We start from the raw sequence: 27,632 nt of genomic DNA on the forward strand, positions 1-27,632 counted from the left end.
TACACAGTGGACTATATTACTCAACTATGTAAAAGAATGAAATAATGCCATTTGCAGTAACATGGGCAGATCTAGAGATGATCATACGAAGGGAAGTAAGTCAGAAAGAGAAAGGCGAGTTTGATATCACTTCCATGTGGAACGTAAAATATGGCACAAATGAACTATTTACAAAATAGAAACAGTTTCACAGTCCAAAAAAACATGATGGTTCCTAAAGAAAAAAATGGGGAGAGGGATATACTAGGAGTTTGGCATTAAGAGATACACACTCCTGGTGTGTATATACATATATGTGTAACTGAGGGCTTCCTGGTCGTTCATCGGCAAAGAATCTGCCTGCCAATGTAGGCAATGTGGTTTGATCCTGGGTCGGGAAGATCCTCTGGAGGAGAAAATGGCAACCCAGTCCAATATTCTTGCCGGGGAAATCCCATGGACAGAAGAGCCTGGCAGGCTAAAGTCCATAGGAACACAAAAATGTTGGGCAGGACTTGGACACTAAACTACAACATATGCACAAACCATCATGCCGCTATACACTTGAAACTAACAAAACATTGCACATCAACTACATTTCAATAAAAAATAATTTTAAAAAGGAGTACGAACACAAAACTCTTTACCTTGCCACATGGTAATGGCTCGAGATTCCGTAAGTGTTAGGATTTAAATATCCAAACAATCACACCGGTATAGACTCCACCGTGAGATGCTTTGAGGACTGTGTGAAGCCCTGAGCTGTGAAATACGATGACCCCTGGTGAAAACCACTGCGAATGAATGACCTGACAGCCACAATACCTTCATGATGAAAAATAAGTTTTACAGGAGAAGTAGGAGGAACAGGTTACACAGTAATCCCCTACACCAGGGAGCTGTGGAGATGCCTCTCAGCAACTCTCAACGTACCAGCTGATCCACGACTGCTCACAAGTAGTTTCATCAGATGGTAGTTCTACGCAACCCACTATGGGCACACACACAGAGGAACTTCTGCGAAATGGGTCTTGTAGGGAAATTTCTCCACTGCTTTCAACCGCAACTGCTTCTATTTTCTGTTTCATTCTCTGGCCAACATCATGCTAATCTTATTAAGTTCAACTACGTTTTTTTTTTTTTTCTCTTTATGGAAGTGAACGAAGAAAGAATATGTGTCGCATCACAGCACTAATGTGTCACAATCAGCCATATGAAGATAAAAGATATTTTCCTTGAAATCCTCATTTCTTCTCTCCCAGGAAGTCATGATCTTGGACACGGCTTTCACTATGAATCTCCTCTGCCCTTGCTGATGTTACTGGATTCCTAAACTGATCAATAAATTGATTAATGCACATATGTGTAATGAACAAACATGCTGTATTTGCAAATGCACTAAACATGTAAATTCAACTATTCAGAAAATCTAGCAACAATAAAGTAGGAGAACTCTGTTTAGGATGCATGGTGTGAATCCTGCAAGGGTCTTGTCGGGAAGAGAGAATAAACCACAGGTGGTAGTTTTATAGAGTTGTATAAGGTGCCCAGCAGATGTCACGAGAGAGATGGGATTAGTAAATCACACAACTTCAAATAGAATGGAAGTAGTCCAAAGTAACAGCTGAAATTCACTCAACTATGGGGTGCTTTACACAGCAGCATTCCTCTGCTGTGGGGTTGCAGAGGGTGGTAAGTATTTTGCAGAATGCAGTCTTCCATGGGCTTCCAGGGGTGCCCTGGTAAAAAATACAGGGGTGCCCTGGTAAAAAAAAAAAAGGCAGGAGATGCAACAGATGCAGGTTCATTCCCTGTGTCGAGAAGATGCCCTGGAGGAGGAATTGAAAACCCAGTCCAGTCATCTTGCCTGAAGAATCCGATGAACAGAGGAGTCTGGTGGGCTATACAGTTCTTGAGGTGGCAAAGAGTCAGACAGGATTTCTCAACTGAGCACACAGACACACACAACAAAACTGAACAGTAGGGGCAACATATTAAATCCTGGGGAAGAGGCAACATATCAAATCCTGGGGAAGAGGGATCTATGACAAGTGGTTTGAGTTTAATCAGTGTAGATATACAAACATTTAAAGTTTGCAGGGAGGTAAGGGGCAGGAAGGCAGAGTAAAAGAATAAATGTCACTTGTGATTTACATAAGAAACAAGTGAACTAACACATCTGTCTCCTCACATAGTTACACCACGTGTGTGTGTGTGTGTCTGTATGTGTCTGAGATAAAAACACTTAAAAGTTCTGCTCTCAACGATTGCCACGTATGTGTTCAATACTATTAGTCATAGTCACAATGCTGTTCATTACATCTTTCTTTAAATCACAGGAGCTCCTTAGGTAATGATAACTAAACAGAAACACACACATACACACAGACTCACACACACACAAAAACCAACAAACAAACGGCAGAACTTCAGTCAATTAAAGCCTTATGTTTGAAACCGAGTATCTGCTTACATTGAGAACTCTGCAGCCAGCATTTACTCAATGATTATTTCTTTTGGCTCCAAAATGTAGCAAAACTAATGTCTCACTATTTCAGACATCCTTTGTGAAAATCAGCAGAAATATACACTACTCTAATGATCCATTAATGGATGACAAATTCTATTTTCACATGCTTCTGAACCGTGAACATTTTGCTTTTGACACAAACTTGTTGAAGGCTAGTGATATCATCTTCATGTTCCAACTATCTTTAAGCTTACCAAAAACAAACAAAAAAAAGAATCAAGAATGGGGAAACACAAACCAAAACGCAACCAAATCTGCTCGTGAGGAAGGGACAGGAATATACAAACAAATAGATTTTAAATGTAGTTACAAAGGAAATTCAGTAAAAAATAATAATCCTATAGGGAAAACTGTTGGAGAAATTGGAAATTCATATGAAAAAATATATAAAGAGCTTCAACTGATTCACTGCTCCATGATTTACAACTAACACAGAGAGACTCATAGACCTATATTTAAGACCATCACAAGAGCCAGCAACAGGGGAAAAATATTGGCACATCCCCAACTGAAAAGTGAGTCATATCCAGAATATGTTAAAAACCTACAAACTTCATAAAAAAAAATAATAATTCACTGAACAATGAACACATGACTCGCAAAGACACTTAACAAAGAGAATAGAAGATGGCAATCCCAGCACTTTATTCATTCAGGAAGTGGAAATTACGACGGCAACTGGATGTCAGCACACACTTATAATCTCTGAAATGAAAACAACTGATCACACTGAGTCCTGGCAAGGATGGAGCCATGTAAGGTCTCAATTCCTGTTGGCAGGAATCGAAAATCAGAAGGCACTGAGACCCCTAAGTCTCTACCCATGAGATAATATGGCTCGGTTCCTTACAAAGACTTGTCTATGAACATGTATCCATCAACACTGGAATGGATAAAAATGGGACGTGTCCTGGTAAGACTATGCTATGATGATACTATGCGGAAATGGGAATGCAGTCTACAAAAAAATATATAAATGTTTATTCAAACAAATATGCTGAGGGAAAGAAGTCAGTAACACACTTGCAGGAGGAGCGGAGTAAGAGGCACAAAGTACTATGCATAAAATAAATTATATACAAAGATTATTTTAAAAATAAAGATTGTACAACACAGAGAATAAAAAAATCCAACATTTTCATAATTTCAAAAGGAGAAATAAAATAACAGATACCTATGTGGTATTCCTGTAACAACAAATATTGTACACCAACTATACTTCCACTTCAATATAAAAAAATATAGACCCCTCTAAGGAACTCCCTGACAACTGATTCCTGGTAGAGATACCACATATTTATCTTCTTAAACCGGACGGTGCCATCTTTAGCTTTAGAAAACAAGCTTAAAAAGATCTCTTCCATGTTAAAGAAATAACACAGGCATTCCATAAGAAGCACAGAATGCCAAAAAGCTCAGCTGCCAACTAGGATATCAGAAGATTATGTTTACCTCACCATGGTCTGGTGATTAAGCACGGTTTGATCAATATGTATTCCGCCAAGAGATGTATCCTATGAACAGCAGAACCAATTGACAACCTCTCCAACAACTGGGGCGCCCTCAGCTTCTCTACAAGGAGCAATGCGAGAGTCAGAAGATGAAGATTCTGTTGCTGAGTCTTGTCCTTGTCCTGGTTTGTGCTGCCCAGAAACTCCAGCTGAGATAGACCCTTCAAAGGTACCAGAACGAGCTGACGTGGGAGAAGGGCTTCCTTGTTTGAGAGTTTGCGGGGTGCATGTGACAGAGATATTCATGTTTATATGTATGAGCAGATTGTATACATAACACAGTCCATTAACTACATGAGCTACTCTTTGTATTTTTGTTGCTGTTGTTATTTCTCTGTAGGTTAAAAAAAAAAAACACAGCCTAACGTGATCATTCAGAAAGCTGTGAACCATCCCAGTCTTTATTGGCTTTGTTTTAGCTATTTCAAAAAACTCTGAATTCTGTGCAAAATTCTCTGAATTCTATGCTTTCTGTTCAAATAGGAATCATGAATTCATGTCAGGTTACTCAACAAAGTAGGGGGTACAACTCTTCTTGGCTTAATAAGGATCAATTCACTTCCCTTCTGTGGTAAATGCAGAAGCAAAGATGTTGCTGTATATTGGTGAGTAACCAGAAAAGAGTCTGGCTGATGTTTATGGAGACCTTTCTTCTTAGGTTGCAGGAGAGTGGTACACCTTCTACGCAGCTGCGGATAACAAGGAGAAGATTGTGGAAGGGGGTCCACTGAGGTGTTACTATCGTTGGATTGAATGTATCAATAGCTGCAAATACCTCTCCCTTACATTTTATGTCAAGTAAGTACAATCTGACCCAACTGAAAGCAAGGAGACTGTTGACTTCCGACATGGGGTGCAGTGAAAGGTGTGGGTCATGGCTGTGAAGTTGAGTGTGTGAACTCTACCCGTAGAAGGCTGTCCTCATGTACTGGGGCATGGATGGTGAGGAAATAATTTCTTGTCTGTTTTTCAGGGTTGACGGGACATGCCACTTATTCCATAATGTGGCAAGGAGACAAGAAGGAGATGTTTACATCATAGAATGTGAGGAGTTGAGCTTTTCCAATGGGTTGTCACATAAAACGTGTTCAGATGGACGGTCTCGGTTCCATCCAAGACAATTAGATGTCTGAATGGGTGAACTGTTCCCTCAACTCATTACCAAGACAACCTTGGAAAAGCCTTTCAATTTTTCAGGAATCAATACTGTCCCACAACACCAGGATGAAGTCCAAGGGTAGAATGTTGCCATTGATGGTCTCTGAGAAGAACCCCCAGAACGTTGGTTCCTTGTGCTCCTCGGGCATGAGTAAGTGAAAGAAACTACCTGAAAATATAATGACTCTTCCCAGCCTTGTTCTATCTTTTATTTGACCTGCACGAAAAAGTTTGCTTTCAGTAAGGAATTCTTTAAATATTGAAAGTTCTTTATCAGCAAGTTGAGTAAGTAGAACATGTTTAATGTAAGGCCCCAAATGAGAAACCTTAAGAGCAAAAGTAAGAGCAAAAAAATCTCAAATTGATGTTTACCTAATTTGAATGAGACTTTAGCATAGACTTCTATCTCTATAGTTTAAAATAAGAAATAAGTCTCAAATATGAATAGAAATACAAACTTTGAAATGAGCATTAACATAGACATCTACCTCAGTAGCTGAAAATAAAAGGAAATAATTCTCAAATATTAACATCAATTCTGTAATATTATATTAAGTGATCACATATCCCTATGATTCATTTTCAAGGAAAAAACTGTGCAACAAAGCACTCTAATCTTGGTCTGATGCATTTATTGTAATTTCAAATGTGGACATGCAGTGACAGGATCTAACCTGCAATGATTTCAGAGTATATATTTCCAACACTTTGCAATGGACTAATTTGTACCTGTTTAATTACCTCTTGTACTAGGAAATAGCTCTGGATGACGTGTTAACTTTCATTTTAATATTATTCATTTAAATTTGTAGAATTCATTTCTAACCATGACTGTACTTGTAAAATGGGTCACAAAATTCCTGAAAATTTAACAGTCAGGTCTTGTGAGCTGGTATGAGATGGTTGAGGTTCAACACCCATGATGGTTGCAATAAGCAACTTTGCTATAATTCACAGACTGCACAGCTTAAAAGACTGAACGTCTTAATTATCTTCAGGAGAAAGGGGTATGTAGAAAGCTTTCCTAGTTCACTAGCTGTCATAACTGGTTCTAACAACATACCACTACAATGTCAATGAGACCGAGTTCAAAATTAGAGGCAAGACAGACAATAGCGTGTGAAGAATGAGATGCATTCATTAGAAAGGAAAGCAGATAATCATATTGAAATTTGAATTTTTTTTTCTGTCACAGTCGCAGGTACAAATGTTTTGCAACTGATTCATGCATGAGACAACATGCTGGTAAACTTATATTGAAAATGATGATGGAGAGACGATCACAAAACAAACTAAAGGCGTCGGTATGTACTGTAGCTTATCCAATACAAAGTAGATGTGTTCATATGATCCATATTTTTATAGTAGGGAGAGAGAAAAACACATGACTTATATTAGGGCTCCCCTGCTGGCTCAGATGGCAATGAATCTGCCTGCAATGCGGGAGACCTGGGTTCCATTCCTGGGTGGGGAATATCCCCTGGAGGAGGGCATGGCGACCCACTCCAATATTCTTGCCTGGAAAATCCCATGGACAGAGGAGCCTGGCAGGCTAGAGTCCATGGGGTCACAAAGAATTGAACACTACTGAACAATTAAGCACAGCACTTTGTAAGGAACAGACTGCAGCAGATATGGGTTCACATGGGAGAATTCAGACTTTAGGTCAGTCAGGGCTGCAGAAAGGTTGTCTGCTGGAAAGATGAGGAAATGTATTCACTGGGGATTCTATTACATAGCTTTTTAAAAAATGAAATACACTGACCCCAGAGATCCAAGGAAATATTCCAGAATGGGTCCATGAGTTCCTTGCCAGGTATCACACAATGGAGTTGCTGGCTCCTGACACCAAAGGAAACCAAGGTTTAAATATGAGTTTAGCAGACTCTCAGGTTCCCGGCATGACTGCATTCATCTCCACCACAAATGCTTTCTTCTCTGTCACAATTGTTAAAACACTTCCTGAGACCTGGACCCAATGCTCTGCAAATACCTCAGGGTCACACTGAAGGCTGCAGAGGAAGTGTAGTCAGGAACGTCAGTCATTCTGCCGTCTGGCCAATCCCTTGGGCTCACGGACATGCCTCATTATCCTGTCCAGTATTATATGCATGTTTAGGGTGGCTGAGGGTTGTGTCTGGTCTGTGAGAACGATAAAGCCTGAGTTCTTCCCTGAGTGGCATGAGTAGTGTTGTTATCAAAAGTGGGGTCCTGCTGGCTGTCACTCAAAAGCCAAATAAATGGCCAGCTTCGTAGAAAGGAATGTCTGCTTTCATTCAGATGCCAGCAGATGGAGCGAGGGTGGACTTCTGTCCAAAGGCTGATTGTCCCACCCCACAACTGGCAACCAGAGGGGCCAAGAAGCTTATAAACAGAGGGAGGGGGCTCCCTGCAAAAACAGCAGGCAGCTCAGTCTTTTTGAAATTGGTCATCAGCGGTCTGAATAGCATCACCTTGATTGTTTTCAGTACAGTTAACCGTCAGTTCCACGGTCACTTTATTCCCATCTCCCTGACGTCAGTTCTCTGAACCGTGGCAGGTCTAGTCATCCTGTATTTAACTTGTCCACCAGGTAGGGTTTTCATTGTCTATGAGACAGCTTTCAGGCTAAGACCCAGAACAGTATCTACTGCCCTCAGGGAGGAACTACAGGTCCTTGTCTATGCTTCATGACTACATTATTATTATATCGTCTACTTTGACTGTTTTCCATGGCTATCCCATGTTTTCGATACTCTGATTAAACTTATTTTTGACTAAAATCTTTCATAGAGAAAAGGCAGGCCAAAGACATGGCGGGCGGGGCAAAAAACATAAAGTCCCGCACAATCTCAATGGGATTAGCGTCCTTTTGAAAATTCCAAATCATTCCCACCCTCCATTCATTCCATGAGGGTTCATGAAAACCCCAGTGATGGAATTCTAGGATGTAGACAAAGTGGAAAGGAAGAGTTAATGCTGGGAGGAATTCTGAGTCTCAGACCCCCCATGACCTTCTCCAATGTACCACGAAGGATTGCATCTCACTGGGGCATGCTTAAGGTCACATGTGAATGATCTATAGTTTACTTACTAGTTGTGAGAACTGGAACATGATAACATGTTAACTATGTGGACTCTACCCCCATGGACCCATCTGAAAGCCTGTGTACACACTCGGGCATGTCTGTAGAAAAATACCCAGGGAGCAGGGTTTAGGTGATGGGGGAGGGCAGTAATTATGGTGAGATTTACCAATCACTACAGGTAGCATCCAGGTGACTCTCTATAACCTATACAGGATTCTAACGCACACCTCTTCTGCCCTGCTTGCTATGAAATCCAGGCAGAGGAGACAGCTTCACTCCAGAAGAATTTCAGAAGTATCAGGAGCTGAACAGTGAAAGGGGGATCCCAAATGAAAATATAGAACATGTCATTGAAACAGGTAAAGCCCCAGAGAACAGCAGGTATCCAAAATAAAAACACATCACTAGGACATTCAAGTCAAACTTCCTATCGGCAGAGACATCCTTTATAAAAGCTGTTTTGAAATAATCCTTTGAAATAGAGGCATGTCAATGGTAATTTTTCCCCTTATTCATTCTCTTTCAGACAATTGTCCTCCATAAGAAAACAGAACATTAGTGGGATGAGCAGAAATGTGACACAAACAACACTGAGCTTTTTTTTCAGGAGGTTCACACTCTTTGTGTGTGTTGGGGGGGGTGGGTTGTACTGCTTTAAGAATGGTATACGTATACAATGGAATATTATCTGGTCATGAAAAAGAATGAAATAATGCCATTTGCAGCAACATCGATGGACCTAGGGATGATCTTACTAAGTGAAATAAGTCAGAGAAAGAAAGGCAAATATCATATACCATCACTTCCATGTGAAATGTAAAATATGATGAAAATGAACCGTTTATAAAACAGACTCTTAAGCACAGACAAAATTAATGGTTACCAAAGGGGGAGTAGGCAAGGGATAAACTAGGAGTTGGAGATGAACAGATACACACTAAAATATATAAAATAAACAACAAAGACCTACTGGAGAGAATGATACTCCATGTCTTGAAATGACTTATAAGAACAAGAATGTAAAATGGTATACATTTACCTACATTTACACATTTACTGAGGGCTTTTCAGGTGACTCAGAGGTCAAGAATCTGTCTGCCAATGCAGGAGATAGAGGGGAGGCGGGTTATATCCAGGCAGAGGAAGATCCCATGGAGTAGGAAATGGTAACCCACACCAGTATTCTTGCCTGGAAAATCCAATGAACAGAGGAGTCTGGCAAGATATACTCCATAGGACACAAAGTTTGGGACACACCTTAGCAACTCAGCAACAACAAATGTATAAATGAATCGCGTTCCTCTACACCTGAAACTAATACAACATTGCACATCACCTATACGTCAATAAAAATCAATTTTAATAAAGAATGGGATAACAAAACACTTCACATTGCCACGTGCCAAAGGCTCAGTCTTTGCATTAAATATCTAAAGATGGACATGGTCTAGACTCCACAGAAAGATGCTTTGAGGACAAACGAGGAGACTGTGTGAAGTCCTGAGCTGTAAGATATGATGATCGTTGGGGAATCCCACTGAGAATGAATGACCTTGCAGCCTCAACACATGCATGATGACAGATGAGATTACAGATGATGTAAGTGGCACATTTCACAGAGTTTATACTCTTCTACATTTCAGAGCTGTGAATACGTAACTTAGTACCTCTTAATATAAGACTAGATACAGGACTGCTCATAACTAACTTTACCAGGTGGTAATTCTATGCAACCCCACAGGGGCACACACACAGATGAACTTCTCTGAAATGAATCTTGTATGAAAATTTCTCCACTGTTTCCATCAGAAACTGCTGCTCTTTTATCATTCCTGCTATGGGCAATATCATATTAACCCTAGTCAGCTAAACAACGGTTTGCTTTCCTTTCAGACTTAAAGAAAAAAACGAAGTAAGAATACGAGCAGCATCGAAGCTGCAATATGTACCAATCATACGTATGAAGATAATAGACCTTTTCCTTGAAATCATCATTCATTCTCTCCCAGGAAATCATGACCCAGAACCCACGGTTTTCCAACTATGAATGTCCTCTGTTCTTCCTGATGTTACTGGATTTCTAAACTGATCAATAAATTCATTAATGCATACATGTGTACTGAACAAACTTCTACTGGGAAATGCACAAAACATGTAAATTCAACTGTGGAGAAAATCGAGTGTACAAAGAAAGGGCAGATAATGCTGTTTAGGACAAATGGTGTGAATCCAGCAAGTGTGTTTATGAGAAGAGAAAATAAACCAAACATGGTAGTTGTATATGGTGATATAATGTTCCCGTCAGATGTCATGGGAGAGATAGAATTGGTTAGTCAGACAACTGATGGGAATAAAGGAGCATCATGGGTACCCAATAGATCATGCAACTGGATGAGACAAGAGACCAGGCAAAATGATTAAGGGAGATGGGAGAGATGAGGCATTCTTAGACCACTCAGGGACCTTTGGTGAGCTCCTGAGGATAAGGAAGGCTGGGTGCACCGGAAATGCTGCAGGAGTGACAGACAAGACAGAGTAGGGCACTGCTCACGTACCCTGCCAGGGCTCCCTGTAAGCTACATGTGCGCTGAATGCATGTTACAACCATACACTCATCTCCAAGGTCAAGATACTTGTCTCCATTAACTAGAGTTGTTGACAGAAAATGGAACAATAGTGGTTGATGACTAAGCTATACCCGATTCATGGATCACTGCCTTGTGTGCTGAAGGGGCTGGCATAACTCAGTGAAGCTGTGAGCCTTTTCATGTAGGGCCACCCAGGACAGACAGGTCATAGTGAAGAGTTCTGACAAATCGTCAGCCACTGGAGGGGGGTGGGCAAACCACTCCATTCTTGCTGCAGGAACCCCAGGAGCTGTGTAAAATGGCAAACAGATATGACACGGAAAGATAAGTCCCCCAGGTTGGAAGGTGTTAGATGTTGCTACTGGAGAAGAGCGGAGGATGACTACTATTAGCCCCGGAAAGAATGAAGCAATGCTTATTTATTCTCACCATGAGAAAGCTGCCTAAAGCAAGAAGCAAAGCAAAGAAACAAAAAAATGACTTTGGGGTCCAGTGCTTCAGAATCCACCAGCCAATGCAGGGGACACAGGTTGAATCCCTGATCCAGAAAGATCCCCTATGCTGCACAACTAAGCCCATGAGCTACATCAACTGTGCTTGGGATCTAGAGCCCCAACTGGAGAACCATCACCATGAGAAGCCCTCCAACTGCAAGACGAGAAAAGCAGAGCACAGCAACCAACTCCCAGTGTGTAGTTTAAAATTAAAAAAAAAGAATAAAAGTGAGCAGAAGTTATAAGAAGTGTGACCACTCTGACACATCATAAAATAGTTTTTAAAATTCTAACAGAAACAACTTCAGTTTGAATCATGAAAGCAACATTAGAAACCAGACAGGAAATATGAACCATTAAAACACGTATATGAAATATTATTATCAAGTATCTTTAGCCAGTTAAAAATATATCAAATCTTGGGCTAGAGGGATCTATGACAAGTGCATTGAGTTTAATCAGTGCTGACATAGTAACTCTCAGAACTTTGCAGAGTGTAAAGGATCAGGAAGGTAGAATCAAAGAATAAATATCACTGGTGATTTGCATAAGAAACAAGGGAACTCACACATCTCCCTCCTCACACATTAACCCGTGTGTGTTTTTGTGTATGAGATAAAAACATGTAGAAGTTCTACTCTAAGCGACTGCAATACTATTAGTCATAGTCACCATGCTGTTCATTACATCTTTTTTAAATCACAGGACCTCCTTAGGTAATGATAGTGAAACAGAAAAACACATGCAAAAAAAAAGTAGAACTCAAGTCAATTAAAGCCTTATGTTTGAAGCCGAGTATCTGCTTATGTTGAGAAGACTGCAGCCAGCATTTATTCAAGGATTATTTGTCCTGAGCAGTGTAGACTGGGAAAGCACACACGCTGTAAGCGGGGGCAAACCCAATGTGGCCGAGACACTGCAAGCACTCCCCACACACACCAATGATATTTGTTTGCAGTGTTCCTCCCTCCCCACAGCACGACAGAACAAGTGAGCCTAAATAAGTGACCACTTTCACCCCCTTGTGTCAGGCCGGAAATTAGACACTGAAGAGACTTGCAAACACAACAAGCCAAAATAAACAGAGGGAACCACTTTGGAAGTGAAAGGTGCAACACATTAAAACCTTGTACTTGCCACCGACTACACTGGAAGGGGCCTATAGACCTTGAGAAATATAAGCTAGAACAAGGAACTATCTGAAACTGAACTAACCCCACGCCACCCACCACACGCCCAGAGATATTCCTAGACATATCTTTACTATTATCATTTTTAAAATTTTTAATTTCTTTTTACTTTTCAGTCCTTTATTGCTCCTTTAATTTTCATTTTCATAACCTACTATTACCTTGCAAAAAAGACCTTATTTTTAAAGCAAATTTCGTATATAGTTTTCATAATTTTTGTGATTTTGTTTTGTTTTTTTTAATATTGTATTTTTGAGAGTCTAACCTCTGCTCTAGATTTTTAATCTTTGCTTTTTAATCTTTGTACCTTTAAGAAACCAATCTTCAGTACCCATTTTTACTTAGTGTGTTTACTGGCTTGACTGCCCTCTCCCCCTTTTAATTCTCCTTTTTCTCCCCTAAGTTACCTCTATCTCCTCCCTCCCCCTTCTCTTCTCTACCCAACTCTGTGAAGCTCTATGGGTGTTCCGGGCTGTGGAGAACATGTAGGGAACTGATCACAGGCTAGATTGGTCTCTCTCCTTTCGACTCCTCCTCCTCTCCCCCTGGTCACCTCTATCTCCTTCCTTCATCTTCTCTTGTGTATGGAACTCTGTGAACTTCTCTGAGTGTTCTAGACTGTGAAGAGCACATAGGGAATTGATTACTGACTAGATTGCGCTCTCCCTTGATTCCCCCTCTTCTCCTCCTGGTCACCTCTATCTCCCTCCTCCCTCTTCAATTTTCCATCTAATTCAGCGAACCTTTTTTGGTGTCCCTCACTCTGGAGAATCTTTTCTCCATTAACCTATGTGTTTTATCATTGGTGCTGTATGGATGGAGAAGTCTTGAGACTACTGCAAGAATAAGACTGAAAACCAGAGGCGGGAGGCTTAAATCCCAAATTTTACAACACCAGAGAACTCCTGACTTCAGGAAACATTAATCGATAAGAGCTAATCCAAAAGCTTCCATACCTGCACTGAAACCAGGCTCCACCCAGGAGCCAACAAGTTCCAGAGCAAGACATACCACACTAATTCTCCAGCAATGCAGGAATAGAGCCCTGAACATTAATATACAGGCTGCCCAAAGTCACACCAAACCCATAGACATCTCAAAACTCACTACTCGACACTTCATTGCACTCCAGAGAGAAGAAATCCAGCTCCACCTACCAGAACACCTATGCAAGCTTCCCTAACCCGGAAACCTTGACAAGCCACCCATCCAATCTCACCCACAGGGAGGAACCTCCACAATACAGAGGAACTACAAACTGCCAGAATACAGAAAGGCCACTTCATACACAGCAATCTAAACAAGATGAAAAGGCAGAGAAATCCTCAGCAGGTAAAGGAACAAGATAAATGCCCACCAAACCAAACAAAAGAGGAGGAGATAGGGAGTCTACCTGAAAAAGAATTCAGAATAATGACAGTAAAAATGATCCAAAATCTTGAAAACAACATCGAGTTACAGATAAACAGCCTGGAGACAAGGATTGAGCAGATGCAAGAAATGTTTAACAAGGACCTAGAAGAAAGAGAAAAGAGTCAATCATAATGAATATTGCAATAAAGGAGATCACAAACACTCTGGAGGGAACCAATCGTAGAATAACTGAAGCAGAAGATAGGATAAGTGAGGTGGAAGATAGAATGGTGCAAATAAATGAAGCAGAGAGGAAAAAAGAAAAAAGAATTAAAAGAAATGACGACAACCTCAGAGACCTCTGGGACAATGTCAAACGCCCCAACATTCGAATCATAGGAGTCTCAGAAGAAGACAAAAAGAAAGGTCATGAGAAAATACTTGAGGAGACAATAGTTGAAAACTTCCCTAAAATGGGGAAGGAAATAGCCACCCAAGTACAAGAAAATCAGAGAGTCCCAAACAGGATAAATCCAAGACAAAACACCCCAAGATGCATATTAATAAAATTAACAAAGATCAAAAAAAAGTAAAAAATTTTAAAGCAGCAAGGGAAAAACAACAAATAACACACAAGGGCATTCCCATAAGGATAACAGTAAGACCATGAGCACCATCAAAGCACTGATGTGTACCAATCATCCAGATGAAGATAACAGACCTTTTCCTTCAAGTCATCATTTCTTCTCTCCCAGGAAATCAAGGCTCTGAACCTATGGCTTTCCATCTATGAATGTCCTCTGCTCTTGCTGGTGTTACTGGATTCCTAAACTGATCAATAAATTGATTAATGCCCATATGTCTAGTGAACAAAGGTGCTATATTCGCAAATGCACAAAAGATGTAAATTCAACCAAGCAGAAAATTGAGTGTACAATGAAGGAGGTGATAACTCTGTTTAGGACATATGGTGTGAATCATGAAAGTATCTTTGGGAGAAGAGAGAATAAACCACAGTCTCCAAGATCAAGATATTGGTGTCCATTGACTCCAGTTGTTGACAGAAAACGGAACAATAGTGGTTGACGACTAAGCTATACCCCCTTCGTGGATTAGTGCTTGTGTGCTGAAAGGGCTGGCATAACTCAGTGAAACTATGAGCTATTTCATGTAGGGCCACCGAAGACAGACGTGTCATAGTGAAGAATTCTGACAGAACATGATCCACTGGAGGAGAGAGTGGCACACCACTCCAGTATTCTTGCTGGGAGAACCCCGCACTGTACAAAATGGCAAACAGATATGACACTGAAAGATGAGCCCCCCAGGTTGGAAGGTATTGCTACTGCGGAAGTGCAGACGGCAGCTACTAATAGCCCCGGAAAGAATGAAGCTATGCTCACTTAGGTCTCACCCAAGGAAGCCACTAAAACAAGAATTAAAACAAAGAAAGAATAAACTGAAAGAGGGACTTCCCTAGGGTCCAGTGGTTCAGAATCCACCTGCCAATGCAGGGGACACAGACTGAATCTTGATCCTGGAAGATCCCACGTGCTATATGACAACAAAGGCCATGCATTACACGAACTCTGCTTGTGCTCCAGAGCCTGAACAAGAGAACCATCACAAGGACAAGCCCTCAGTCCATAACTAGCGAAAGGCAGAACACAGCAACCAAGACCCAGCGTGTGTTGTAAAATTAAAAAAAAAACAAAAAACAAAAAAAAAACCCTTAGCAGAAGTTATAGGAAGTGTGACCACTGAGATACCCTACTAAAATACTTTAAAAAATTCTCAGAGAAATAGTTGCCATTTGAATAATGAAAACATTAGGAACCAGGCAGGAAATATGAACCACTAAAAATTTTTTATCTGAAAAATTATTTTCAAGGATCTCTATCGAGTTGACAATATATAAAATCCAGGGGAAGAGGGATCTATGAGAAGTGGGTTGAGTTTAAACCAATGCAGATATATGAACTCTTAGAAGTTTGCAGGGAGTTAAGGAGCAGGAAGGTAGAGTCAAAGAAAAAATTTCACTGGCGATTTACATAAGACACAAGTGAACTAACACATCTGTTACTAACTTTATCCCCTGTGTGTGTGTGTGTGTCTGTGAGATAAAAACACTTAACAGTTCTGCTCTAAGCGACTGACAGGTATATGTGCAATCCTATTTGTCATACTCACCATGCTGTTCATTACATGTTTCTTTAAATCACACGAGCTCCTTATGTAATTACAACTAAACAGGGAAAACACACACACACACACACACACACACACACACACACACACACACAAAAGAAAACCAGTAGAACTTAACTCAATTAAACCCTTATGCTTGAAACCGAGTATCTGCTTATGTTGAGAACTCTGCAGCCAGCATGTACTCAAGGATTATTTCCTTTGGCTCCAAAATACAGCAAAAAACTGATGTCTTGCTCTTTCAGACACCCTTTGTGAAAATCAACAGAAATACACACTACTCTAATGATCCATAAATGGATTGATGAATGGATCCATAATGGATGAAAATTCTATTTTCACAAGCTTGTGAACTGTGAACACTTGGTTTTTGACACAAACTAGTTGAAGGCTAGTCATATGGTCTTCATGTTTCAACTGTCTTTAACACTGCCCCCAAAAAGGACCAAGAGTGGGGAAGCACAAACCAAAACATAACCAAATCTGCTCGTGGGGAAGGGACAGGCAGATACAGGCATAGATTTTGGATACAGTTACAAAGGAAATTCAGAAGAAAACAATAATCTTATAAGGAAAACTACTGGAAAAATTAGGAATTCATATGACAAAAAATATATAAATAATCTCAACTCTTTCATTGCTCCACATTTTAGAACTAACACAGAGAGACTCACAGATGTGTATTTAAGACCGAAAGCAAGAAAGACTCTAGAGGCAAAACACAGGTGGACACTCTGTGACTAAAGAGGCCAAAGATTAGGCGGTTACTGATTAGAATATACACCAAGCAGGATCCCACACTGGGAACAGAACGTTAATAACCAAGCCTCAATCAAAATATTTACATCTATGAGGGACAACCTTAAGGAAACACAAGAGAAGCCAGCGATGGCAGAAAACATATTTGCACATCTCCATCTGAAAAGAGATTTATATGCAGAATATGTTAAAAACTTACAAACTTAATAAAAAAACAAATAATTCACTCAATAATGAACAAGCGACTTGCAGAAACACCTGACAAAGGAAACAGACAAATGGCAATCATCCCACTTTATTCATTGAGGAAATGGAAAGTACTTCTGAAACTGGATACAGTCACACACTTAATACAATCTCTGCAATGAAAACAACTGACCATACTGAGTCCTGGCAAGGATGGAGCAATGGAAAGTCTCGTCTCCTGTTGGCAGGAATCGAAAATCAGAGGCACTGAGATACAGCAGTTCAACCCCTAAGTCTCTACCCAGGAGATAAGATGGCTCAGTTCTTTACAAAATCTTGTCTATGAACATGTATCCATCAACACTGGAATGGATAAAAGTGGAACACATCCTGATGATAATATGCAGGGACAATGGCAAAGGAGTCTACAAAAATATATAGATGTTTATTCAAATGAATATGCTGAGGGAAAGAAGTCAGTAATGCACTCACAAGGAGTGGAATAAGAGGTACAAAGTACTATGCATAAAATAAACAATATACAAAGATTATTTGAAAAATAAAGATTGTACAACATAGGGAGTAAAAAAGCCAATATTTTTATAACTTCAAAAATATAAATAAAATTATGAATACCTATATGGTACACCTGTAACAAAAAAGACTGTACATCATCTATACTGCATATTTAATATTAAAAAAAAAAAAATTTGACCCCTCTGAGGAATGCCCTGATAACTGATTCCTGGTAGAGATACCACATATTTATCTTCTCAAACCAAAGGTGATATCATTAGTTTTAGAAAATAAGCTTAAACAGACCACTCCAATGTGAAAGGAATAACCCAGGAGTTGTATAAGAAGCAAAGAATACCAAAATGCTCAGCTGCCAACCAGGATATCAGAAGATTACGCTTACCTCACCATGGTCTTGTGATTAACCACTGTTTGATCAACATGTATTCCGCCAAGAGACAGAGCCTATAAAAAGCGGAACCAATTCACATCCTCTCCAACAATTGGGGCACCCTCAGTTTCTCTAGAAGGAGCAACACGAGAGTCAGAAGATGAAGGTTCTGTTGCTGAGTCTTGTCCTTGTCCTGATTTGTGCTGCCCAGGAAACTCCACCTGAGATAGACCCCTCAAAGGTACCAGAATGAGCTGATCTGCTAGAAGGTCTTGCTTATTATTGTGTGTGTGCATGTGTGTGTCACATGTTGTGTGTGCACGTGACCGAGATATTCTTGTTTACATGTATGATCAGACTGTGCACATACCATGGTCCACTGTATCTATACGAGCGTAACACAATACTCAGTCTACCTGCTGTTGGTATTTTTCTTCTATCTTATTTGTCTGTAGGTAAAGCAAAACAAAAAAAGCCTAACATGCTAACATTCAGAAAGTTATGAACTCTCACGGTCTTTACTGGCGTTGTTTCAGCTATTACAAAAATCTCTGAATTCTATGCTTTCTGCTCCAACAGAAATCGTGATCTCATGTCATGTTATCCAGCAAGGTAGGAAGTAGAAATCTTCTTTGCTTCAGTGAGTCAGTTCAGTCGCTCAGCTGTGTCCGACTCTTTGCAACCCCATGGACTGCAGCACACCAGGTCTCCCTGTTCATCACCAACTGCCGGAGCTTACTCAAACTCGTGTCCATCGAGTCCGTGAAGCCAGCCAACCACCTCATCCTCTGTCATCCCCTTTTCCTCCTGCCTTCAATCTTTCCCAGCATCAAGGTCTTTTCTAGTGAGTCAGTTCTTAGCATCAGGTGGCCAAAGCACTGGAGTTTCAGCTTCGGCATCAGTCCTTCCAATGGATATTCAGGACTGATCACCTTTAGGATGGACTGGTTGGATCTCCTTGCAGTTCAAGGGACTCTCAAGAGTCTTCTCCAACACCACAGCTCAAAAGCATCAATTCTTCAGTGCTCAGCTTTCTTTATAGTCCAACTCTCACATCCACACACGACTACTGGAAAAACCATAGCTTGGACTAGATGGACTTTTGTTGGCAAAGTAATGTCTCTGCCTTTTAATACACTGTCTAGGTTGGTCATAACTTTTCTTCCAGGAGCAAGCATATTTTAATTTATTAATCTTCTTGGCTTAAAAAGATTCAATTTACTTCTCTTCTGTGGTAAATGCAGAGCCAAGATGGTGCTGTGTATTGGTGACGAACCAGAAAAGAGACTGACTCACGTTAACATACAACTTCCTTGTTAGGTTACAGGAGAGTGGCACTCCATTTACGCAGCTGCAGATAACATGGAGAAGATTGTGGAAGGGGGCCCACTGGGGGGTTACTATCGTCGGATTGAATGTATCAATGACTGTGAATACCTCGCCCTTACATTTTATGCCAAGTAAGCACAATCTGACCCAACTGAAAACAAGCAGTCTGTTGACTTTTGACATGGGGTCCAGTCTCCAATGTGTAGTGAAAAGTGTGAATCATGGCTGTGAAGTGGGAGTGTGAACTCTATTCCCAGAAGAGTGTCCTCAAGCCCTGGGGAGTGAATGGTGGGAAGGAATGTCTTGTCTGTTTGGTTTTCAGGGATGACGGGAGATGCCCTTTATTCACAGAAGTGCTAAAGAGACAAGAAGGAGATGTTTACGTCATAGAATGTGAGTATTTGAGCTTTTCAGATGGGCCGTCTTCCAGAAAACCATGGAACATGTTCAGGTGGATAGTCTCAGTTCCAATCAAGACAACTAGATGTCTGGATGGGTGGACCATTTCCTCTACTCATTACCAATACAACCTTGGAAGAGCCATTTAATTGTTCAGCAATCAATTCTGCCCCACAATACCAGGATGAGGTCCAAGGTTGGAATGTGGGCATTGATGCTCTCTGAGAAGAATTCCAAGATTATTGACTCCTCCTGTTCCTCGGGCATGGAGAAGTGCATAGATCTACTTAGAATTGTAACAATTCTCTCAATTTTTTTTTTCTTTTATTTGACCTCCATGATCAAATTTGCAATAACTAAAGTAATTCTTTAAATATTAAAAGTTCTTCACTAGAGAGTTTAGTAAGTAGAACATGATTAACCTAAAGCCCAAAAATGAGAACAGCTAAAAAAGAGCCCAAATTTCAAACTAATTTTTACATAATTGAAAGGGACTTTACCATAGACTTCTATCTCTATAGCTTAAAATAAGAAGAATTCTCAAATATGAATATAAATACATAATTTGAAAGGGGCATTAACATAGATTTTATCTCTGTAGTTGAAAATAACAGAAAATAATTTTCAAATATGAATATAAATACATAATTTAAAAGGGGCATTAACATAGATTTTATCTCTGTAGTTGAAAATAACAGAAAATAATTCTCAAATATTAATATCAATACTGTAATATACTAAGTGGTCAAATGTCCATATATTTCAATTTCATGGAAAAAATGTAGAAAGGAGGATTCTAATCTTGGTCTGATGAATCTTTTCCAATTTCAACTGTGGACACACAGCCACAGGATCTAATCTGCAATCACTGCAGAGTATATATGCCCAACATTTTGCAATAGACTAATTTGTACCTCTTTTATTAGCTCTTGTACTAGGAAATAACTCTGGATTGAGTATTAACTTTTATTTTGCTATAATTCATTCAAATTATTAGAATTCCTTTCTAATCATGACTGCACCTCCATACTGGGTCACAAAATTCCTGAAAATTTAACAGTCAGCTGTTGTGAGCTGGTATGAGATGGCTGAGGTTCAACACCTATGATAGCTGCAATAAGAAACTTTGCCTCGTCCACAGACTGCTCATTCTAGAAGACTGGAAGTCTTTTATCTTCAGGAGAAAGGGGTGTGGAGAAAACGTTCCTAGTTTACTAGCTGTCTTAACTGGTTCTAACAACACAGCACTAGAAATGTCAGCGAGTTACAGTCCACCATCGGAGGGAAGACTGATGACAGCATGTGAGGAATAAGACACACTCAAATGAAAAGCAAAGAAGTCAATCATATTGAGGCTTGATTTTTTTTTTTTCCTGTCACAGTCGCAGGTACAAATATTTTGCAACTGATTTATGTATCAGACAACATGCTGGTAACTTATATTGAAAATGATGATGGAGAGAAGATCACAAAAATGACTGAAGGTGTTGGTACGTACTGTAGTTTAGTCAATAAAAAGTAGATGTGTTCCTATGATCAGTATTTTTATACTAATGTGATAAGTACACACATACCTTATATGATGGCTTTGGGGCTGCTCAGACAGGAAAAGAACCCACCTGCAACGTAGGACACCTGGATTCTATCCCTGGGTCAAGAAATCCCTGGAGGAGAGCCTGGGAACACACTCCAGTGTTCTTGCCTGGAGAATCCCATGGACAGAGGAGCCTGGAAGGCTGGAGTTCATGGGGTTTGAAAGAGTCAGATAGGAATGAGCAACTAACCACAGCACCTCCTATGAAGAACCCTGGAACAGACATGTGTTCACATGGAGAACTCAGACTTCATGTGACATGAGTCAGGGATATAGAAAGTGTGTCTGCTAGAAAAATGAGGAAATATATCTATTGGGGATTCTATCAGATGGCATTTTTAAACATGAGATACACTTATCCCAGATTTCAAATGAAATATTCCAGGAAGCTCCATGAGTTTCTCGCCAAGTATCAGACAACAGAGTTCCCAGGTCCTGATGCCCAAGTGAACCAAGGTTTAAATCTGAGTTTAGCAGACTCACAGGTCCCGGCCATGGCTGCATTCATCTCTACAACTAACACTGTCTTCTTCATCACACTATTAAAACGATCCCTGAACTTGAACCCAATGCTCTGCAGATACCTCTCAATGATTTGAATCCTGCAGAGGAATTGTGGACAGGCATGTCAATCATTCTGCAATCTGCACAATCCCATGGGTTCTCTGACATCCCTTTATCCTTTCTGGTATTATATGGGCATTGGAGGTGGATGGCTATTTTGCCTCGTATTTGAGGATGACAAAGCCTGAATGAATCCTTGAGAAGTGTGTGTGAGGTTGTTACCAAAAGTGGGTTCCTGCTACTCCCCTTTCCAAAGCCAACTAAGAGCCCAGCTTCGTAGGAAGGAATGTATGCTTTCGTTCATATGCCAGCAACAAGGGGGTGGGGGTGGGGTGGACTTCTGTTCAAAGCCTGACTGCTCCACCCCACAACTGGCAACCAGTGGGGCAAAAGCTTTTACAGACAGAGGGAGGGGATTTCTTGCAAAAACAGTCAGCTCTGACAGTCATTTTGAAATTGACCATGAGGGTTCTGACCAGCATCATCTTGATTGCTTTCAAGATAGTTAATCTTCAGTTCCAGGGTCACTATGTTCCCATCTCCTGGATGTCAATTCTCTAATCCGTGGCAGGTTATATCATGGTTGCAGTCTGGTCATCATATAGTAAACTTGTCCATTGGTTGGGGGTTTCAGTGTGTATAAAACAGCTCACAGGATATGACCCAGAATAATATCTATTGCTCCTGGGGAGAAACTACAGGTTCTTGTCTTTGCTTCTTAATGACATTATTATTATTTCATCTCCTTTGTCTGTTTTCCTTTGCTATCCAACATTCTCAATTCTCTGATTAAACTTATTCTTTGACTAAAATCTTTCACAGACAAAAGGCAGGCAGAAAATATCAGGTGTGGGGCAAAGAACACATGGTCCTGCACCATCTCAATGGGGTCAGTGTGCTTTTGAAAATTCCAAATCATTCCCCGCCCATTCATGAGGGTTCATGAAAACCACAGGGATGGAATTCTAGGATGTAGACAAAGTGAACAGGAAATGTTAGAGTTGGGAGGAATTCTGAGTCTCAGACTCGCCATGAACTTCTTTGATGCACCATGAAGGATTGCATCTCACTGGGGGATGCTTAAGCTCACAGGTGAATGATCCGTAGCTCACTCGGTAGTTGTAAGAACAGGAATGTGGTAACTTGTTAACTATGTGGACTCTATCCCATGGAAAAATCTGAAGACCTATGTGCACACTCAGGCACATCTGTGGAAAACTACCTGGAGAGCAAGGTTTAGGTGATGGTGGAGGGCAGTGGTGTTGGGGAGTCATGCTGGACACTACAGCTATGACCAGGTGGTACTCTATACCCTATAAAAGATTCTAACGCACACTTCTTCTGCCCTGTTTCCTATGAAACCCAGGCAGAGGAGACAGCTTCACTCAAGAAGAATTTCAGAAGTATCAGGAACTGAACAGTGAAAGGGGGATTCCCAATGAAAATATTCAAAATGTCATCGAAACAGGTAAAGCCCCAGACGACAACAGGTATGCGAAAGGAAAACACATCACGGGGACATTCAAGTCAAATTTCCCTTTCGCAGAGACATCTTTTATAAAAGCTGCTTTGAAATAATCCTTTGAAATAGAGGCATGTCAATGGTCATCTTTCCCCTTATTCATTCTCTTTCACAGACAATTGTCCTCCATAAGAACAGAGAACATCGGTTGGGTGAGTAGACATGTGACAAATAACAAGGCTGAGTTTCTTTTCTGTCCGTTTACTCGTTGAGGGAGGAGTATTTTACTGCTTTAAGAATGGGATACATACACATGCTAAACCTGGTTTTAGAAAAGGCAGAGGAACCAGAGATCAAATTGTCAGCATCTGATGAATCATCGAAAAAGCAAGAGAATTCCAGAAAAACATCTATTTCTGCTTTATTGACTATGTCAAAGCCTTTGACTGTGTGGATCACAATAAAATGTGTAAAATTCTTCAAGAGATGGGAATACCAGACCATCTGACCTCTCTTGTGAGAAACCTGTATGCAGGTCAGGAAGCAACAGTTAGAACTGGACATGGAACAACAGACTGGTTCCAAATAGGAAAAGGAATACGTCAAGGCTGTACACTGTCACCCTGCTTATTTAATTTATATGCAGAGTACATCCTGAGAAACTCTGGGCTGGAAGTAACACAAGCTGGAATCAAGAATGCCTGGAGAAAAATCAATAACCTCAGATTTGCAGATGACACCACCCTTATGGCAGAAAGTGAAGAAGAACTAAAGAGCCTCTTGATAAAAGTGAAAGAGGAGAGTGAAAAAGTTGGCATAAAGCTCAACATTCAGAAAACGAAGATCATGGCATCTGGTCCCATCACTTCATGGGAAATAGATGGGGTAACAATGGAAACAGTGTCAGACTTTAATTTTGGGGGCTCCAAAATCACTGCTGATGGTGATTGCAGCAATGAAATTAAAAGACACTTACTCCTTGGAAGGAAGGTTATGACCAACCTAGATAGCATATTTAAAAGCAGAGACATCACCTTGCCAACAAAGGTCCGTCTAGTTAAGGCTATGGTTTTTCCAGTAGTCATGTATGGATGTGAGAGATGGACGATGAAGAAAGCTGACCGCCGAAGAACAGATGCTTTTGAACTGTGGTGTTGGAGAAGACTCTTGAGAGTGCCCTGGACTGCAAGAAGATCCAACCAGTCTATCCTAAAGGAGATCAGTTCTGGGTGTTCATTGGAAGGACTGATGTTGAAGCTGAAACTCCAATACTTTGGCCACCTCATGCGAAGAATTGACTCATTGGAAAACACCCTGATGCTGGGAAGGATTGGGGGCAGGAGGAGAAGGGGATGACAGAGGATGAGATGGCTGGATGGCATCACTGACTCGATGGACATGGGTTTGGGTAGACTCCGGGAGTTGGTGATGGACAGGGAGCCCTGGAGTGCTGCGATTCATGGGGTCACAAAGAATCAGACACGACTGAGTGACTGAACTGAACTGAACATACACAATGGAATATTACCAGGGCATGAAAAAGAAGAAAATAATGCTACTTGCAGCAACATGGTTGGACCTAGAGATGATCTTACTGAGAGAAGTAAGTCAGAAAGAGAAAGGCAAATATATGCTATCAAGTCCATGTGGAGTCTAAAATATGATGCAAATGAACCATTAATAAAACAGAAACAGACTCTCATAGACAAAATTAATGGTGACCAAAGGGGAAGCAGGCAAAGGGTAAATTAGGAGTTTCAGAGGACCAGATACACGTGAAATTATATAAAATAAGCCAAAAAAGATCTACTGGATAACACAGAGAACTATACTCAATGGCTTGTAATAACTTAAAAGAAGAAGAATCTAAAAAGGTATACATGTACCTACATATATGTATAAATGAGGGCTTCTAAGGTGACTCATAAGTTGAGAACCTGCCTCCCAATGCAGGAAACACAGGAGAGGCAGGTTCTATCCCTGGGTCACGAAGATCCCTTGGAGCAGGAAATGGAAACCCCATCCAGTATTCTTGCCTGGAAAATCCAATGAACAGAGGAGTCTGGCAAGATATACCCCATAGGACACAAAGTTTGGGACACACCTTAGCAACTCAGCAACAACAAATGTATAAATGAATCGCCTTCCTCTACACCTGAAACTAATACAACATTGCACATCACCTATACGTCAATAAAAATCAATTTTAATAAAGAATGGGATAACAAAACACTTCACATTGCCACGTGCCAAAGGCTCAGTCTTTGCATTAAATATCTAAAGATGGACACGGTCTAGACTCCACAGAAAGATGCTTTGAGGACAAACGAGGAGACTGTGTGAAGTCCTGAGCTGTAAGATATGATGATCGTTGGGGAATCCCACTGAGAATGAATGACCTTGCAGCCACAACACATGCATGATGATAGATGAGATTACAGATGACGTAAGTGGCACATTTCACATAGTTTATAATCTTCTACATTTCAGAGCTGTGAATACGTAACTTAGTACCTATTAATATAAGACTAGATACAGGACTGCTCATAACTAACTTTACCAGGTGGTAATTCTATGCAACCCCACAGGGGCACACACACAGATGAACTTCTCAGAAATGACTCTTGCACGAAAATTTCTTCACTGTTTCTATCAGAAACTGCTTCTCTTTTACCATTCCTGCTATGGGCAATATGTTACTTTCCTTTCAGATGTAAAGAAAAAAAAGAAGTAAGAATATGAGCAGCATCGAAGCAGTAATGTGTTCCAATCATACGTATGAAGATAATAGACCTTTTCCTTGAAATCATCATTCATTCTCTCCCAGGAAATCATGACCCAGAACCCACGGTTTTCCAACTATGAATGTCCTCTGTTCTTCCTGATGTTACTGGATTCCTAAACTGATCAATAAATTCATTAATGCATACATGTGTACTGAACAAACTTCTACTGGGAAATGCACAAAACATGTAAATTCAACTGTGAAGAAAATCGAGTGTACAAAGAAGGGGGGGATAATGCTGTTTAGGACAAATGGTGTGAATCCAGCAAGTGTGTTTATGAGAAGAGAAAATAAACCAAACATGGTAGTTGTATATGGTGATATAATGTTCCTGTCAGATGTCATGGGAGAGATAGAATTGGTTAGTCAGACAACTGATGGGAATAAAGGAGCATCATGGGTACCCAATAGATCATGCAACTGGATGAGACAAGAGACCAGGCAAAATGATTAAGGGAGATGGGAGAGATGAGGCATTCCTAGACCACTCAGGGACCTTTGGTGAGCTCCTGAGGATAAGGAAGGCTGGGTGCACCGGAAATGCTGCAGGAGTGACAGACAAGACAGAGTAGGGCACTGCTCACGTACCCTGCCAGGGCTCCCTGTAAGCTACATGTGCGCTGAATGCATGTTACAACCACACACTCATCTCCAAGGTCAAGATACTTGTCTCCATTAACTCGAGTTGTTGACAGAAAACGGAACAATAGTGGTTGACGACTAAGCTATACCCGCTTCATGGATCACCGCCTTGTGTGCTGAAGGGGCTGGCATAACTCAGTGAAGCTGTGAGCCTTTTCGTGCAGGGCCATCCAGGACAGACAGGTCATAGTGAAGAGTTCTGACAAATCGTCAGCCACTGGAGGGGGGTGGGCAAACCACTCCATTCTTGCTGCGGGAACCCCAGGAGCTGTGTAAAATGGCAAACAGATATGACATGGAAAGATGAGTCCCCCAGGTTGGAAGGTGTCCGATGTTGCTACTGGGGAAGAGTGAAGGATAACAACTAAAAGCCCCGGAAAGAATGAAGCAATGCTCACTTAGTTCTCACCCAGGCAAGCCACCTACAACAAGAATTAAAACAAAGAAAGGACAAATTGACCAGAGGGACTTCTCCAGGGTCCACTGGTTCAGAATCCACCTGCCAGTGCAGGGGACACAGACTGAATTCCTCATCGGGGAAGATCCCACATGTTATACCAGAGCCAAGTCCATGCACTACATCAACCGTGCTTGTGCTCAAGACCCCGAAAGAGAGAACCGTCACCATGAGAAACCCTCGAACTGCAAGTAGAGAAAAGCAGAACACAGCACTGAGACCCAGTGTATGTTTTTAAAAATCAAAACAAAGCTGACCAGAGGCTGTAAGAAGTGTGACCACTGAGATACGGCACTAAAAGACTTGTAAAACTTCTAACAGAAAAAGGTGCAGATTGAATAATGAAAGCAACATTAGGAACCAGGCAGGAAATATGACCCATTAAAAAATTTTTATCTGAAAAATTATTTTCAGGGATCTTTATCCAACTGACAATGTATCAGATCATGGGGAAGAGGGATCCTCTATC

General features: G+C 40.7%; 1 protein-coding gene, 1 long non-coding RNA gene and 1 pseudogene across 3 annotated transcripts in view; 2 read left to right on the forward strand and 1 right to left on the reverse strand.

Moving 5' to 3' along the window:
• LOC145537823 (uncharacterized) overlaps positions 1-27,632 on the reverse strand; it is an 80,822-nt gene that overhangs the window by 37,722 nt on the left and 15,468 nt on the right. The gene's annotated exons all lie outside the window — the stretch shown is intronic.
• On the forward strand, positions 1,116-8,789 carry LOC145537654 (allergen Bos d 2-like; annotated as a pseudogene). The gene is made up of 6 exons (XR_014076409.1): positions 1,116-4,189; positions 4,679-4,818; positions 4,994-5,064; positions 6,374-6,482; positions 8,504-8,605; positions 8,773-8,789. The product of XR_014076409.1 is annotated as an allergen Bos d 2-like (transcript).
• On the forward strand, positions 15,205-27,358 carry LOC145537655 (allergen Bos d 2-like). The gene is made up of 6 exons (XM_081568511.1): positions 15,205-18,172; positions 19,252-19,391; positions 19,583-19,653; positions 21,042-21,149; positions 23,184-23,307; positions 27,199-27,358. The coding sequence occupies exons 1-6, from the start codon at positions 18,092-18,094 to the stop codon at positions 27,356-27,358; spliced, it is 684 nt and encodes a 227-aa protein (XP_081424637.1). The 5' UTR covers positions 15,205-18,091.

Source organism: Giraffa tippelskirchi, chromosome Y, assembly GCF_054371585.1.
Source record: "Giraffa tippelskirchi isolate mGirTip1 chromosome Y, T2T-mGirTip1v1.2.pri, whole genome shotgun sequence".
Lineage (NCBI taxonomy): Eukaryota > Metazoa > Chordata > Mammalia > Artiodactyla > Giraffidae > Giraffa > Giraffa tippelskirchi.

Bases quoted from the DNA above. Each gene is read 5' to 3' on its own strand.
- LOC145537655 (XM_081568511.1), top strand. From the start codon at position 18,092: ATGAAGGTTCTGTTGCTGAGTCTTGTCCTTGTCCTGATTTGTGCTGCC. The intron at 19,654-21,041 runs GTGAGTATTTGA...TTCCTGTCACAG, and splicing joins AGATGTTTACGTCATAGAAT to TCGCAGGTACAAATATTTTG. The intron at 21,150-23,183 runs GTACGTACTGTA...TATGAAACCCAG, and splicing joins AAAAATGACTGAAGGTGTTG to GCAGAGGAGACAGCTTCACT.